This window comes from Saccostrea echinata, unplaced genomic scaffold (genome assembly GCF_033153115.1).
Source record: "Saccostrea echinata isolate AGI-Se365-2 ecotype Australia unplaced genomic scaffold, CSIRO_AGI_Sech_v1 ptg000033l, whole genome shotgun sequence".
NCBI lineage: Eukaryota > Metazoa > Mollusca > Bivalvia > Ostreida > Ostreidae > Saccostrea > Saccostrea echinata.
Genome location: NW_026889782.1, coordinates 3224327 through 3237473, shown reverse-complemented (window position 1 = coordinate 3237473; position 13147 = coordinate 3224327). Strand labels below are relative to the sequence as shown.

At 34.7% G+C, this 13147-nt stretch overlaps 4 protein-coding genes across 6 annotated transcripts; 1 reads left to right on the top strand and 3 right to left on the bottom strand.

The window, feature by feature from the left end:
- The first annotated feature begins 2087 nt into the window (after positions 1-2087).
- Positions 2088-4702, top strand: LOC133198946 (uncharacterized). Of its 2 annotated transcripts, none has more exons than XM_061334847.1 (4): positions 2088-2465; positions 3392-3613; positions 3742-3895; positions 4454-4702. In XM_061334847.1, the coding sequence occupies exons 1-3, from the start codon at positions 2221-2223 to the stop codon at positions 3893-3895; spliced, it is 621 nt and encodes a 206-aa protein (XP_061190831.1). In that variant the 5' UTR covers positions 2088-2220; the 3' UTR covers positions 4454-4702. The 2 variants fall into 2 exon arrangements, with proteins under 2 accessions (XP_061190831.1, XP_061190832.1); XM_061334848.1 differs by having other exon boundaries at positions 4397-4702.
- Positions 4240-7799, bottom strand: LOC133198942 (uncharacterized). 2 transcript variants are annotated; one of them, XM_061334842.1, is made up of 8 exons: positions 7716-7799; positions 7018-7222; positions 6335-6872; positions 5899-6085; positions 5376-5633; positions 5086-5257; positions 4816-4964; positions 4240-4588 (listed from the first exon to the last, which is right to left on the bottom strand). In XM_061334842.1, the coding sequence occupies exons 1-8, from the start codon at positions 7786-7788 to the stop codon at positions 4389-4391; spliced, it is 1782 nt and encodes a 593-aa protein (XP_061190826.1). In that variant the 5' UTR covers positions 7789-7799; the 3' UTR covers positions 4240-4388. The 2 variants fall into 2 exon arrangements, with proteins under 2 accessions (XP_061190826.1, XP_061190827.1); XM_061334843.1 differs by lacking the exon at positions 7716-7799 and having other exon boundaries at positions 6335-6864; positions 7018-7156.
- An 894-nt stretch (positions 7800-8693) lies between these two features.
- On the bottom strand, positions 8694-9824 carry LOC133199288 (THAP domain-containing protein 10-like). The gene is made up of 3 exons (XM_061335117.1): positions 9199-9824; positions 8811-8930; positions 8694-8699 (listed from the first exon to the last, which is right to left on the bottom strand). Exons 1-3 carry the CDS (start codon positions 9586-9588, stop codon positions 8694-8696), a joined length of 516 nt encoding a protein of 171 aa, XP_061191101.1. The 5' UTR covers positions 9589-9824.
- Positions 9825-9994: 170 nt separating this feature from the next.
- Positions 9995-12933, bottom strand: LOC133199287 (fibroleukin-like). The gene is made up of 5 exons (XM_061335116.1): positions 12651-12933; positions 11805-11941; positions 11528-11624; positions 11014-11181; positions 9995-10248 (listed from the first exon to the last, which is right to left on the bottom strand). Exons 1-5 carry the CDS (start codon positions 12931-12933, stop codon positions 9995-9997), a joined length of 939 nt encoding a protein of 312 aa, XP_061191100.1.
- Between the last annotated feature and the right edge of the window lie 214 nt (positions 12934-13147).

Genomic DNA, 13147 nt, shown 5'->3' with positions numbered 1-13147 from the left:
ACAAGGTTTCATTGCGAAAGGGGTGACAACTTTTGAATGGGTCAAGCTTGGGGGACAAGAATGAAATCTTTAAAATAGTTTTAGAAGGACAAATTAAAGATGCAAAGATATGTAGTATATGTTGAAAGACAAAAGAGCTATAAAAAGAGTTAATTTTCCTATATTTTGAATGACCTTGACCTTTGACCTTGACCTTAACTTCAAGGTATAAGGTCAAAGAATCTTATGCAGTTGGTCCTATTTCTTTACGACTTATCATTAAGAAAATTTTTCATTATTCGTAAACACCAAAAAAATCTCAGGGGCGATAACTTATTAAAGGGCTCGACAAATCATTTCACAATGAAAAGATTGAAAAGTCCTCTCAAGTAGTCGAAAACATTGGTAATGGTTTCGAACCTCTGCGGTTTATGATTTCGAAGGAGTAGCGATAACAATGTTTTTCGTTCAAAGGGCAAGAACTCCGAAAGGGGTCATAGGTCATACTCGTTGGGTAGTTTTTCGAAATAACTTTTGATGTCGAGTATCATGAACTATAAAGTTCTTCGAAAAGTCTTTCGGTTCAAAAGGCGGTAACGGAAAAATAATAATAATAATAATAAACATAAGCATTTCAATAGGTCTTTCCACAGAAAGGTGGAAAGACCTAATAATAATAAACATAAGCATTTCAAGAGGTCTTTCCACAGAAAGGTGGAAAGACCTAATCAAGAAACAAACACAATCACCTTCCTATTATTTCCAATTAAATATCTCACTGCTCAAAGGCGAGAGGTGCCGAGTCTAAGTCTTAATTTCCAGCCCTCTACCGATAAGTGGTAGCTTCTCATTATGAGTGTAAAATTCTCAAAAGGACGTTAATCAATCAATCAATCAATAAAGGATATGCGCTTCTTGGTATAGGGACTATAACCCTTGGTGTTATTACCTGAGTAACACGTATTTATTACCTATTTCAACAAATAAAATTGTTATCAAACACATAAAGTTATATACGTTTTGATTAAACAAGGACCACACGGTGGGTGTGACCGGTCGACATGATTTATTTTCTTTTCAAGAGCACCTGATTTACCTCCGTTTTCAAATTATTGGTTTTGCTCTCAGTTTTATTTTTAAATGTGGACTTTTGAGCATGATAACAGCTCGCTACCTTCACATTTCATTTCACAATCCTTATTTTAAATATCCACCAAATTCTTATTTTAACATCTACCAAGGCACTCGTCGTGACAGTGTTTAGAAATGAAAACCAAATAATTTTGAATATACGAGTCGTATATAGTTTATTTACATATCTGCATGGTACATTTAATATAAAAAATCGAAAATGATTAACACCAAAGACTCATATTCCCCAAACACCGCATACTATTATAGTTTTCAAATATCCTACATGTAATTTGCATTTAAAACATTCAATTCCATTTTATTTTACAATACTAATTCAAAGTAAGAAAAAATCAATTTAATGATAAATAATTATATTTTTTTCTCTCAGAATCGCTCATTATTTCCAGTCTGTAGCTTCTCTTATCAATCTTCATCTCTAGAGTTAAATAAATAAAACAAAATATATATTATTTCCAGAATTTGCATTGAATTCCCCGTTCCCGAAATATATATCAAATAATGTTTAAGATATATAATATTGTTTAAAAATGTCTAATAAATGATTTAAATATTGTATATTTAGCATAAATGATGTGCCTAGTAACGTCTTATCAATAAATGACGTGCATAGTGACGTCTGATACAAAAATGGCGTACCTGATGTTTTATCTATAAATAACATACCTAATGATGTCTGATCTAAAATGACGTACCTAGTGACGCTTGATGAACAAATGACGTACCTAGTGACGTTTGATGAACAAATGACGTATCTAGTGACGTTTGATTAACAAATGAAGTACCTAGTGAAGTCTGATCAATAAGTGGCGTTCTTAGTGACGTTTGATCAGTAGTTGACGTACCCAGTGACGTCTCATCAATAATTAAATGATGTACCTAGTGACGTCAAATTAAAGTGTCTGGGAAGTATGTAACAATGCTAGTTTTAAAATACGTAGAATTGTATAATAAAAACATTCCGTAAGTTTTACAGTCAGATTCGCAACGATAACGGAGATATTCCGGGTTAAAGTAGGCGGTTCTCGCACCTGTCTAAAACCAATCAACGCTACTTCCGGTTTTACCATAAATAGCGAAAAACCCCGCATGACGTCACATCACATCAAGTTCAAAATGGCGAGTACAAACAACAACAGCGAAGCCTCCGATTCTGCGTCCGATATCGACCTACATATGTCGTTTGAGGCCTCATCCTTCGAAGAAACACAAGAAGAACATTTCCAGAATGTAGCCCCTTATCGATTTGAACCTGAGGCGAGTGATTCTAGTGAATCTGATGGCTCAAGTGAGGACGATGTCGACAACCCACAGCGGCTCGGCAATACGGACTGGTATGACTTTCACGTTAAAACTCTCTGGTATAATACAAAGAAAAATATATATTTTATACTCATAGAATTTCGCATGGTCTGAACTAATAATAATTAATAAAAATATTACTATATAAGCCAAATGTTGCGAGAAATGAGGCCATGTAAATTACACCCATGCAACATGGCTGAATATTCGTTCGGGACGACCATTTGAATCTTATGGGCTAGCAGATTTAGATCTATTCTTGAAAATTGTCTCAATGAGAAGGAAATAATTAATCTGATCTTGAAAAGTGGTATATACACGCCCAAAGAGTTTACTACTTTTTTGTAGCTTGTCAACTTTTCTGGTCTCTATAGTCATGGAGTTTGGACATGTTTTTTTTTCTGCGATGGCAGAAAATTAAGATGACAACTAAATTTGTCAGAACCTCTAACTCTGAGAATAAAATTTTGCCCCTTTACAGGCCCGTAGGAAGCAATTTCAGTTGGGGGGGGGGGCACAGCTGAACATTTTCAGTTGGGGGGGGGGCACTATCAACTACCAAAATTCATTGACAAGCAAAAAAAAAAGGTCATCAGACGTTTTCATTGAGGGGGCACAAGCAACAAGCATATAGTAGCTATGTTTTCTATAGTAATCTAGATATCGGCAAAATTATTTGAGGGGGACAACCCCCCCCCTTCCTACGGCCATGCTTTATACCTGATGATAAGTTGAAAACAAAAACTGTATTGCTCTATGCACATTATCTACATGTATGGGACTTCTGGAGTATTTTTTTTTTAAAGATTAAAGTTGATAAATAATCATTATGTCTAATGCATCTTCGTAAGCCAAGGGTTTTCGGTCTGCTTCGCGGGGAGAAAAGTGGACCGAAAACCCTTGGCTTGCGAAGATGTGTCTAATATAACTTCCATGTAATCATGTTTGAATATTGTAGGTGCACTTGTGGATTCTGTACTCCGAAACCCACACTCAGAGAAAGTATATGCTGCACTGAAATCACCAGGATTGATGAAAAGAGAACATCTTTTCAGAAAGAATTGCCTTGCATTACAGAACACCCTGGATTCCAATCTGTTTGTCTCGACATCTACGTCTTGGAGACAGCCTATTATCAGTATCGTTCCCAGTATGGGGAATTGCAAAAGACCATTGAACAGTAAGACATTTTATTGAATTTTTACATATTTGTTCCAAAAATGAAATAAAGCATTTGAAGAAAATCACAAAGACTATCACAAGTAATAACAAGTGCATGATAACATGATTTTCTTTTATTCAATCAAGAAGAAACAGATATACAGCATATCGTCAGCTTGTTCGTTGGTGTTGGGGCTACTTGGGGAAGAGTGTTCGTGTCCCACTTCCCTCTTGTGCAGTTACAAAGATACACCATTCCTTCAGTTCTGAAGAGTATCAAGGATTCAGAGACCCTGAATGAGTAAGCCACTTCTATATTTTGGATTAACAAAAATTCACCATATTATCAACTTTTACTATCAATTTTACAAATTAAATAAATATAAAGTTTACACAGCATAAATCTTATAAATGAGAAATGGTTAAGCATAGGATACAGAAAACAACCTTGCCTAGTCACACATACAAGCAAAAAGCAGTTCAAAATAATTGACAAAACATAAGCCTCATGTACATATTACAATAAAATTTATAAAAGCATCAGCTACAAAAAAAATCTTGATTACATAGGTAATTTTTTTTGCACCCAGGAACGGGACGTGGACCCTGCTTTTTTTGTTCCCATTTTTTTTTTTTTTTGCAATTTTATTTTTGTTTTCCTACATGCAAATTTACAAGTAAATGCTAACTATAACACTATTTATACAATTATTTACAAACAGACTATGACAAACTACAGCATGAGTATCCACAACTGATATTTACAGTTCTATGTATACAAGGGCTAGAATCTCCTACACAGATGTCTCCTTCCTCCCAAACCGAGACTGGAAATTAAACACTGCTTCCTCCTTTTCAGGGTGAAGAAAATCACTGCACAGAGGAGGTGGTTGCAACTGAGGCAAACAGAGCGCAGGTGGAAAGGCGGGTGCTGGTGTCCGGGATGATACCTCAACATATCGTAGAGTCTCTGTCATCAAATCAGATGCATACCCTGAAATGCATAGACAATATTTAAAATTTGTAAAATATTGAGGACTCTATCTCTGTTGATAAATACAAGTATCATTCTCGTGTTTTGCTTGGTATTGAATAAAATTAAATTCAACATATTTTGTTATTTATATATACATTTTTTTTTTTTGGTTGTTCAATTTTTAAACGAGGAGGGACTTTTACAATTTTTTTTTTTTTAAAGGTGCGTTAATAAAAGCATCTTACCAAACGTTGAATCTACAGTCTTCATGCGAACACTATATTCGCCATGCTTGAACTTGGGAAAGCTGATCTTGTACTGCAGGTTTCCCTCCTTTGTAACTGCCTGCATTCTTGAAGAGTTCTCATTAAAATGGAGAGCAGCAACCATCAACCTACATAAAATTTTTAACCTTGTAGATTACAATAAATAAAATCTCCATCTGCTTTCTGTATTGTAGAAATTTAAATAAGAAATGATATAAAAAAATATCCAATATTACTGTGTAAGCATACCTGCAGTACATGCCATGATAAGAGAAGGAAACCATCTTGGGGGCAAAGTGATTGATAGTGCTATGGAAAGCCTCAATCTGGGATGTTTGGTGCAGTGGGGACAGCTTGGGTATATCTTTCTTCATCTGATTGGACAGGATAATATCGCAAATCTTCTCACTGGCTTTCGTTCCTTTATGAAAACAAAATGTATACTTATTGTACAGGATTTTTCCCTTTAACAAGGCAGTTATGAAATTTGCCAATAAAGAAAGTAATAATTATTTATCAATTCTAAAATAAGGTTTTACCTGGTTTTATCCACTTCTTTTTCTGCTCATCACCCTCTAACGTGTCATGGGCACAAGATGGGAAGAGGTCATTGTGGCCCTCATGAATATTGTGGATATGGTTTTCCACAGACTCCCACTTTGCCCACATGAAGTCCCCATTCCCATCAGGTGTTGAAGCTGCCACCCAGTACAAGTGGTTGGTCAAGCTCTTGATCCATTTGGCAAGATTCTCACACTCCTTCTGTTTGGATGCAGCTAGGATCTTTTTCTTTAGACCTGAAAATATTTTGGAAGCCATGTTTACAGAGTAAAATTAATATGTCCCATCTTAAGATGGGCATATAAAAATCATAATTTAACTGCTTCATTTCATCTTTTACATTCATAACTTTTTAAATCATACATGTTAATAATAACTTTGGAGATAACTCAGTAGAAGTCATTATAAAAGTTAAACATCAGCTAATGTTGATTCTGTACAAAGATGTCTTTAAATACATACAATTCAAATACTGGTAAAGAAAGAAAAGAAAAAGAATACCTTTTGCCACATGCCAAACATCATAATAGTGTGTCGTCTCCGTCAAGTTCTCCCTGATCCACTTTTGTATCTGGACATGGCGGTCAGTCACTATCGTACCAATCTCCAAATCTTGGTCTTTCATCCAGGCAATAGTCCGCTCTAATCCCTTCTTCTCCATTCCCAAGCTGTTTTTTACTTCATTGCTCTACAAAATTTAATCAGATTTCATTAACTTCACAAAACTTCAACCAAACACCTAAAGTTAGTACACATTTTTTCCCCTCATTAGATCCTTTTTAGCATTTTATTTTCATGTATACTTTGTTGAATCTTTTCAGCAGTGTTTGAGTGATAGTTTTATTTAAAATAATGATAAAATAATATTTTTTTTTAAAAACAGTTCATCTTTAATTTAAATAAAAAGTGCAGATATTTATCGAAATAACTTGTTTACCTGAACCAGCTGGATATCAATGACAATTCCTTCCTCAAGGTCAATGGTGCTGTACGAGCCAAACTTTGCACAGTGACCAGGGGAGTCAGCTCGCCCATCTCCACCAATAACCAGAGGATCTCCTCTTTCCAAAGCTCGACTTGCATACTCCTGCTGGTGCTTGTCCCACACACGAGCAATTACAGGAAACAAAATGGCTGACTGGTGGGAATTGAATGTTCTTCTGGTAATGGTTGCAACCCCCATGCAGTTCAGCACACGAAGAACTTTGGACACAAGGGCACCAGAAAACAGTATGGCGGCAGATAACCCAATGTTCCCAACAGGAATATTCCCAATGAATGGCTGACTGCTCCACTGCCAGGTAAACCCACAGAACTCACACTCCACAGCAATCTTCACCATTGTTCCAAGCACCTGCTGTACACTTGCTGCTGTATACTTGTGGCACCTCCTGCAGTTACTGAACAGCTCAAGCAGCTTGGTTTCGGAGATGATAAACTTCCTGTCTTCCAAGGGGTTGCAGGGTGCTTCAGTGCTACAATTTTTAAAAGATTAAATTAATTACAGGGAAATAAAAATTGCCAAAAGAATTGAGGCTAACATATTCATTTTCTCTTCATAGTAAACTTTTTGAAGCAATTCTTAGGTAACTGATCAATGACCATAGCCTAATCACTTACTTGATATCCTGTACATGAGAATCATCTGAACTAGTGCCAGAAGGTTCATACAATGAGGCAGTCTCATTCTCCGTCTGGATAGACTCTTCACCACTAGAGGAATCAGGAACAGGTGCTGGAGGTGGACGTGGAGCAGGCAAATCATCTTGTACATCAACCTGAATACCAATGCTTCGAACTCTGGGTTGTAGGTCAACTTGTAATCCTAACAAATTACATATAAACATTATATGTCATTGTGAGAAAACAAGATTTTTCTCTTAAAATTTATATTTAGGAGGAAGAACAATGATCTAATTAGTCTTATGCATATGAACTTGCAATTTTTTTAAAATTGAATACTACACACAAATTAGGTACTGATAAGTTAAATGTTTTCCTCTCTTTTCAAAATTTAAAAAGAAATGGTGAAAGGGGGTATATAAACGATACTACATAATATAATTCAGTTATAATAATCATCAATGAGTAAATATGTAATAATCCCTGAATGTATGTCTTTCAATACCAGCTTAGGGGTCATAGTCCATAAATGTACATGTTCTAATATAATAAATGTTTTTTAAAAAAAAGCCAAACTAGCCATGGGGAATCAGATTGAGAGTACCAGGTATATTGCAGTAATAATCAAAGAATAAAGAATGACAATTACAACATATTATTATCTTATGTTGCAACAAGTTACTTCGAATAAGTACCTTTTTCCTTATTCCTTGCAGCAACTTGAATCTTTACGCTACGTTTTCGTGTTGATTCTGTCTGACATGCCATAGACACACTTTTCTCCTAAAATGAACAGAAAAAAGATTAATAAGTAATCCGTAGAAGTATAATTGTGGCCTGCATACTTTACAGCAATATTTTTATCTCTTTTCTTTAATAATACTCGTATGAATAGTACAATTTTTTCTTCCTTTCACTAAATTTAGAACAAGTGCAAGTTTCTGTTTTATTTCATAATAGTTTACTCATACACATATGGACTTATTTGCATAGAGTCTAGTATTGTGGACATGTTAAGCAGGAAATTTAGATTTGGTTATTATTTATTTAGGGTCAAGTAATTTAAATTCAGAAGAACACAGCGATGAAGAATGTAATAACCATCTCTTTTAATCTTATATCTGAACTGAATAAATCTTCATGATATTGTGAATAATGCACAAGATGCATGATAACATCATTTATATTTAACAAAATAATCATTGAACTTTTTCTTAAACGAGGCAAGCTGACAAATTTATACTACATTTTTTATTTCGTATATTTTTGTTGACCTAATCAATCTGTGCAGAGTTATCTTAATTATGCCCAAACAAAAGTCATAGGAGATGTCAATTTAAATAAACATATCTCTTACTACACATCGGATCCTCACCAATCTATCCTTGTTTAATACGCAATACAGTAATAACCAACTTATCAGTTGTAAAAATCATTCTTACATTCATGGTCCTCATGGGACTTAGAACCGAAAGTTGAATAGCAAGTTGAATACCGATCCCAATCGGAATCAAGATGAAGAATTTAACAGAAAAGAAATTGAGACAGAATTAGATGAGAATCTATGATTTTTTTTTTTAAATAATGGCCTAAAAAAAGATAAATAAAAGATGCATCAGCATGTGGAATAAGAAGAGAAAATTTAATAAAATCATTCTTTCTTTTCAGTTGGTTTAGTACTACATATATTGTGTAAACATAATTATATAAAGCTAAGGTGCAAGGAATGTAACAATTTACACATTTCTCTCTATTTTTTTTTTTTGGTTCTTAAATATGTTATAACATACCGAAACAGGTGTGGGAAAGGGAACAGGCGTTGTTTGGATCCCAACACATTCATCCTGGTCTTGCGACTCTTCCTGTATTTCTTCAACCTCTGTGTTGTCATGAAGCAGCTCTGCCAATACCTGCGATAAAATAATGAACAAATTTTAACACAAACAAATAATATAAATTTGAATAAGTTTAAGATATTTCAGTGAATACCCAGTGTAATTTACTTTCTGTTTAACAAACAAAGAACATGAAAGCATTTTTAGTGCAGATGAGGTCTTTTTTCTTATTCCGAATTTTCTCACCAAAAGTCTACAAATTTCTGAAGTTAATATTTTTTTATTATCGAATCACCACCATTTATAGATTAAAACAAAATAGAATAGAACAAAAAAAACTAACCCTATTCCTCTCACGCTTTGCATGGGCTCCTCGTACTGGAGTAGGGGTGTTTACATGGGGAGACTCCAGGAACGCATCGTTCAGTTGGTCTCTTTTCCGCTTGGGATATATGCTTGGTATGGACCCCTGGCGTAGACGCTTCTTCGCTGGGATCCCAAAGTCCTTCATGAGCGAGAAATGTACCTCATAGCAATCCTCGTTGAAATGGTCACTGCAGATAACGGTGTATTTCGAAGGACCAGACCAGTCTGCCCTCGTCAGCTTCACAAAACGACACCAGGCCGCTCGCAGTCGCTCATCTTTGGGGAAAACATGAACCGACACGCCATCTGACTGTCTTTTGCTGCATCCCGCTACAACACACATGCGTCCGACACTTTTGCTGGCCATTATTCGCCGGAAAACACGCACAGGTCAATAGAAGACTTTCTAAAAATGGCGCAAACTGATGTGTTGTGACGTCACTTCCGTTTTAGCTAGGAATAGCCTCGTTTTCGGTATCGTAAAGGTGTATATTTTTAAAATTTTCAGTTTTTTGGCGATATCTCCTTTATAAAATCGACTTTGTTGGAAAAACTTGCTTTTCTAGATATTTTAATACTTAAACAAAATATATAATACCACTTTATCATCTACTTCCCAGACACTTTAATAGTTTTTGACCCGGTCTGTCTGTGGACTCGATCCTTACGTCGCGAGTTAGAATCCCACTGTGGGACGTGGAAACCGGTTCTTTGGATGAGACCGTATAAACCTAATTTGGTTCTTAACTAAATCAATAAACAAACAAGCAAACCTAGTGACGTCTAATCATCATCATCGTCTCCCTCACTGATGTCCCATTCTGAATAGTTGGAGTCCAAGTCTCATACCAGTATCCCGGGGACCACTGACCGTTGAGGAAAGCATCGTGGCAGTTGTTAAACCACCACCCCCCTTTGTAACTCCTAGCACAGTTACCACTCATTCTATCATTATCTCTGTCGGGGGATGTGAAGTTCATCCCAGAGGGGTCAGTGTTAGAACTTCCAGTATCCATCATCCTGTCACCTATTTAAGTACATTTCACATTTAGTTCAGAGCAATTTGGATTATGTTTTCCTTCTTTTCAGTAATATATAATATATAGGTCCGTGCCGTGTGGATCATTTTCATCAATCTTGTATTAAAATACTGCCACGTATACAAAACCCACAGTATAACAAGGCAATAAAATGAACATACCTGCATCATATCCTGCCTAATATAACAATCATCAGAGGATGCTTTACAGAATGCAAATATTTATGTGGATTTACAAACCAAATTTATAACAAAGAATTGAAATATTGCAAGTCTGAAAAGAAAAAGGAAAGGTGTGCTAGAGAAAAAAATGGTTACTGCGAACAAAATTTATGGAGCGTTTTAATCAAAACCAAAATCTCCATAATTCCTCGATTGTTTAGACGCCAGCGGTAGGAATGAACGTAGGTACATGTACCCGGCTTGGATACAACTATTAACATGACCTATAGTATCATATAAACACTATTTTGATTTTATCGACTTCTACATCTTACAGGCAGCCAATGAATATATATTTTCCTGGCAACCAAGGAACTATATCTTACTATTTTGTTTATAGGCAGCGAATGAAACCGCCATTAGTTGGTATGTATTTTGAATTCTTCATTTCTTCTCAAGAGTTTATTAAATTTTCAGTGCATAGTATAACTAAATTCTAAGTACAAGTTTAACCTACTTTTATCTGTGCAGACGTTTTTCAACTCTCTCTCTCTTTTGCCTTGTATAGTACACTCAATACCTGCCACATACCTAGAGTCCCCGTGGCAGGTCCAGCCAAAAGGAGTTTATATAAGGCTGCTTCGTCGGAAACTGAGAAATGAGCGTACAATTCATTCAATTTGCTACCATTCACTAGTGTGATGGAAACATAGAGGGATGAGTTCTTTCCCTTTGTTAAATGATGGATGGCGTCATTTCCTGTATAAAGTACATTCACAATCATTGATTATCATTTTGCATTGCATTTTTTTTTTCAAAATAAAGATTTTCTAAAAGCTATTTCTTCTTTACAACATGATTAAAAATTAAATATATATTTTAAGAAATTGTCTTGTTTGTCTAAGACAAATTATGAATGGTCTTATCATTTTGTGATTTTTCTCCTTTTCTTGCTCCTCTCTCTCTGCTCTCATATTATATTTTATATATATTCTTTAAATATAAAATTAAAACTTGATATTACCTTTTCTTAAAATAGTTTTCAAAAAATATTTCCAAAATATGCAAGAAATTAAGATCCAATGTTGATAAGAACTATATTTACCGATCCAGACATTCTGTTCTGATTCACCAAAGCCATTCTTATATTCTAACCATGTCCTCTCGAAGCTCAGCGATCCATCAACTCGCTTTTGTATTACCTTGGAAATATGTCCATTAATTTAGTTATTATTCTGATAAAGATTTGTTTGATAAGTGTAAAAAATAGAAACTCAGAATATGAATGTTTTATGTCTCTTCAAACCCAATGAATAACAAAACCAAATATTCCAATTAACATGTCAAAGAACGATTGTCATGCTTTATAGGTCACAAAATACCGTCCATCCCCCATCCATTGTCTCCATATCACAGTACACTCTGACAGAACGGGAGCTGGTGCCATAGGAATAAATCTCGTACAACCCTGTATTATTGCGACCATCTTCAAGAAGATCCTTACAATCAGTTAGAATAACTAAAACATTAAATAAATCAATGCTGAAATGCATAATATGTATAAAAACAAAAGATATGCTCTACTGCCCCCCCCCCCTTTCAAAGAATGCACGTGTATATTTCATTTTTTTTTTTTAAATTAGCGGCCCGCAAATCAAAACCAATTTTTTTCACTAGAAACTTTTATTTAACTTTGTATTGGTATTTTCTCTTGTCTTTGGATAACCTACTTGATACCAATTGCCCAGTAATGACTGCAATTATCTAGTGGATCAAAATTGTACAAGTTATTTATCGCAACAGAAATACCATTTCCTGATAAGCATTTACGATTTATCAGTTTCTCTATTATCATTATTCCTATATAGAGTAACTTTCAATAAAGTTTCAGTCACTATTCCGTTAAGTGAATGGCAGAGTTTCATCTTGTTTAAGTTTTTTTTTTTTTGAAATTAAAATAGAACACAGGAATTACAAAATACAATGATTCAAAAAATATCATTAGCAATAAAAATAATACGGAAAATAGCAATATTAACATTAAGAAGTGATAATAAATATCTTGAGACAAAATATGATAGGAGTACTTTTGACATTATTCGTAAAATAATATAATGCGAAGAAAATTTTGATGGACCTCTTGACCTTTTCCAAGTGAAATCATAACCGAGGAAACATAGTAGGATTTTAATAAAAGAAAAAGTAACAGTAATACAAATACTACATACAATGAGAATAGTAACTCCACCCAATCTCATCAGACATTTGAGATGTGAAGATCTCCTTGTGGGTACGACACTTCATCAATATAGGGTTATATCCGAAGAAGACACAGTCCCTTTGACACAGTGTCGCGCACTCGATCAAAGAACTAGAGTTATATTCTCTTAAAAGTTCGTAATTTGATTTTTTATCATCACATTCCGATTTTGCAACAAAATACCGCGAAATAAAGGTAGCCTGTGACAGCATGAAGGAAATAATTAAAAAGAAAACCCGGAATTTGGTCATATTGTACATTGTGTGCATCATAAACTGTTGTGTTCCGATAAGCAATGGCTAATTTATCTTGAAGCATCCAAGTAAATACAAGAATTTTAATCGATTCCTGAAAAGTGATTAGCTAGCTGTTAGTTATTCTGAACTTTACTATTGTTTAAATATTAATGTTGTTTTATTTAAATGAATGAATTTACATAACGTTTTGCATAATTTGTATTTGCAA

Coding starts and splice junctions, on each gene's coding strand:
- LOC133198942 (XM_061334842.1), bottom strand. CDS start 7,788: ATGGCATGTCAGACAGAATCAACACGAAAACGTAGCGTAAAGATTCAA. Junction 6,873..7,017: donor TCTCATGTACAGGATATCAA/GTAAGTGATTAG, acceptor TAAAAATTGTAG/CACTGAAGCACCCTGCAACC. Junction 4,965..5,085: donor TATCATGGCATGTACTGCAG/GTATGCTTACAC, acceptor AATTTTATGTAG/GTTGATGGTTGCTGCTCTCC.
- LOC133199288 (XM_061335117.1), bottom strand. CDS start 9,588: ATGGCCAGCAAAAGTGTCGGACGCATGTGTGTTGTAGCGGGATGCAGC. Junction 8,931..9,198: donor CAAAGCGTGAGAGGAATAGG/GTTAGTTTTTTT, acceptor ATTTTATCGCAG/GTATTGGCAGAGCTGCTTCA.
- LOC133199287 (XM_061335116.1), bottom strand. CDS start 12,933: ATGACCAAATTCCGGGTTTTCTTTTTAATTATTTCCTTCATGCTGTCA. Junction 11,625..11,804: donor CAATGGATGGGGGATGGACG/GTATTTTGTGAC, acceptor CATATTTCCAAG/GTAATACAAAAGCGAGTTGA. Junction 10,249..11,013: donor ACCTGCCACGGGGACTCTAG/GTATGTGGCAGG, acceptor GTACTTAAATAG/GTGACAGGATGATGGATACT.
- LOC133198946 (XM_061334847.1), top strand. CDS start 2,221: ATGACGTCACATCACATCAAGTTCAAAATGGCGAGTACAAACAACAAC. Junction 2,466..3,391: donor CGGCTCGGCAATACGGACTG/GTATGACTTTCA, acceptor TGAATATTGTAG/GTGCACTTGTGGATTCTGTA. Junction 3,614..3,741: donor TTGCAAAAGACCATTGAACA/GTAAGACATTTT, acceptor TATTCAATCAAG/AAGAAACAGATATACAGCAT.